Source organism: Phaethon lepturus, unplaced genomic scaffold (genome assembly GCF_000687285.1).
Source record: "Phaethon lepturus isolate BGI_N335 unplaced genomic scaffold, ASM68728v1 scaffold32546, whole genome shotgun sequence".
Taxonomy (NCBI): Eukaryota; Metazoa; Chordata; class Aves; order Phaethontiformes; family Phaethontidae; genus Phaethon; species Phaethon lepturus.
This window is the reverse complement of record NW_010548839.1, coordinates 1-2,338: the sequence shown is the minus strand read 5'-3', so window position 1 is coordinate 2,338 and position 2,338 is coordinate 1. Positions and strand designations below refer to the sequence as shown.

General features: G+C 61.1%; 1 protein-coding gene across 1 annotated transcript; it reads left to right on the top strand.

The window, feature by feature from the left end:
* The first annotated feature begins 70 nt into the window (after positions 1 to 70).
* SDHAF2 (succinate dehydrogenase complex assembly factor 2) lies at positions 71 to 1,467 on the top strand. Its single transcript, XM_010290100.1, has 3 exons — positions 71 to 309; positions 1,063 to 1,172; positions 1,337 to 1,467. The coding sequence occupies exons 1-3, from the start codon at positions 71 to 73 to the stop codon at positions 1,465 to 1,467; spliced, it is 480 nt and encodes a 159-aa protein (XP_010288402.1).
* Positions 1,468 to 2,338: the final 871 nt, after the last annotated feature.

Below are 2,338 nucleotides of genomic sequence, written 5' to 3'. Positions count from 1 at the left end.
GAGGGCCGTGTGTGCTGAGGACCCCCCGTCCCCGCTGGGGCAGCCAGGCCTGATGTCCCCTGCACCGTCCATGTCCCTTTCACAGCTCTGCGCCCTGCCCGGGCGGGCTCTGTGCCGGCATGTTTTGGGGCCGGTGTGCCTGCAGCGTGGCTACCATGGGGACTCCCCGACCGACTCGGGGAAGGATGTGCTGGAGATCCCCTTACCCCCCTGGCAGGAGCGTCCCGACGAGCCACTGGAGACCAAGAGAGCCCGGCTGCTGTACGAGAGCCGAAAGAGGGGGATGCTGGAGAACTGCATCCTGCTCAGGTGAGGTGCCGGGTGCCTGTCCTCCCTCCCGGCTTCTCAGCCACCTTCCGCAGCTTGTCCACTTCCCCACAGCGCCCTGACAATTTGTTTCCTGCAGACAGGAGCAGGCAGGGATGGGGTGTACTTTACAGGAGAGATAACATCAGCCCTAGAGAGCTAAAGGAGAAAGGCCAGTCGAGGTGAGCGTAGCTGCCATGTAGTTCAGCTCCCTGAAGATGTTACAGGTTTTTAATTAACAGGGAAGAGCCCTGAGTATTGCAGGAAAGAGTTTGGTGGGGTAGTGCACAGCTGTAATCCAAAACCTGAGGAGATGTGATGTTGCTTGAAGGATAGAAGGCAGGTAAAAGGCTGAGCTGTTGGATAAACCACCACAAGAGCTACGCCTGCCTGGGTCTGAGATGCAATGATCAGTGCTGCTGCTGGGCGGGACGAGGCAGAGCCAGAGGCAGCTGCAGGCACGCGAGAGCTCTAGAAAGCTTCTAGGTGATGGCTGAGCCAAAATCCTTTGGGAAGGATGTATGTAATTTCTGGGATGTATGAACGAGGCAAGGCCCATTGGGTTTTGGGACTGAAGTAGTGGTTAACGGAGAGCAGGCTGGGGCTGGAGGCAGGACGCAGGTCACTTTCGACCCAGCTCCTCCATGTCTTCTGGCATTGTGTAGAGAGCTGGGTGCCAGCCACGGTTGGGAGCAGCATGCCAACCCAGCTCTTCCTCTGGTCGCCTGCCCTCACCCTCACACGTCCTCTCTCCAGCCTCTTTGCGAAGGAGAACCTGAACCGCATGAGTGAGCAGCAGCTGAACCTCTACGACCGGCTCATCAACGAGCCCAGCAATGACTGGGACATTTACTACTGGGCTACAGGTACGGTGCAGCTGCCCGTTGTCCTGCCTGCTCTGACATCGGGGCACTGGCCAAGGCAGCGCCGTTGCTCCGGTCTGTGGGACCTGGGCTTGGGGGGGTGAGTATGGTTCTGGGACAGGACAAAGCCATTCTCTTGCTGCCCCTTTCTGTTTAATTTACCGCAGAAGCGAAGCCTACACCAGCTGAATTTGAGAACGACGTGATGGCCATGCTCAGAGAGTTTGCCAAGAACAAGAAGAGGGAGCAGAGGCTGCGGCAGCCAGACCTGGAGTACCTCTTTGAGCCACCCCGCTGACAGGGGGGACACATTCTCCCTCCCCATCCCCTGGAGCAGAGCAGGGGCACGGGGCCCTGTGGAAACACCAATGCTGCTGCCCTCCCTGCGGCTCTCCTCCTCCGGCAGCGGCTCCCTTGGACTCTCAGGGCACGATGAATAAAGCCATGGCTGCTAGCCCTGCTGCCTCTCTCCTGCTGCGTTGTGTGCACAGGGCTCTGCTCTTCGGTGGCGTTGGGAGCAGGCGCTCGGGGGAGACAGCGGCAATCCGAGCTCACGCTGGCACATGCCTGCTCGCTGCTGCTGCCAACTCCGACCTGTCCCTTTGAAACCCTTTTTCTAAGCGCTTAGTGGGAGGTGGCCCCACAGCTGGGGGGCTGCAGCCCCCTCCGCGGGAGGTTGGAGTGGGGCATCCCATGGGGTATCCTGCTCTCCGGTGCCCTCTGTGGGGTGTCCCAGCCGGGCCAGCGGTCCCCAGGCAGCGGTGATGGTCCCTCTGTGGCCGAGGTCCCCATGTGTCACTGCACTGGTTACCGGGAGACAGCGTCACCATCCCAACATCTGCTTCTGCAGGGACATTCCATGGCCACCCCTGCCTCCAGGCTCTCGGGACAGGCAGGGAGCTGCTCTGGGACTACCATGGCGTCTGCCTGTCCGTTTGTCTGTCTCCGTGCTAAGCTGCGGTCCCTGCCGCAGGGCTCGCCTGTCACGGGGCTGGGTGCCGTCACCCCCTTGGCGAAAGCATGTACCGGGGGAAGCACCGACCTCATGAACTTCTACGCCACGAGCTATGCGGTGGCCCACGGTAGGGGGTCCCAAAGGCTTCCCTGAAGGTGGGGGGGAGCTTGTTCCCGGGGCTAAGCCCCCCCCCCCCTTGCTGTCACCCAGGCCA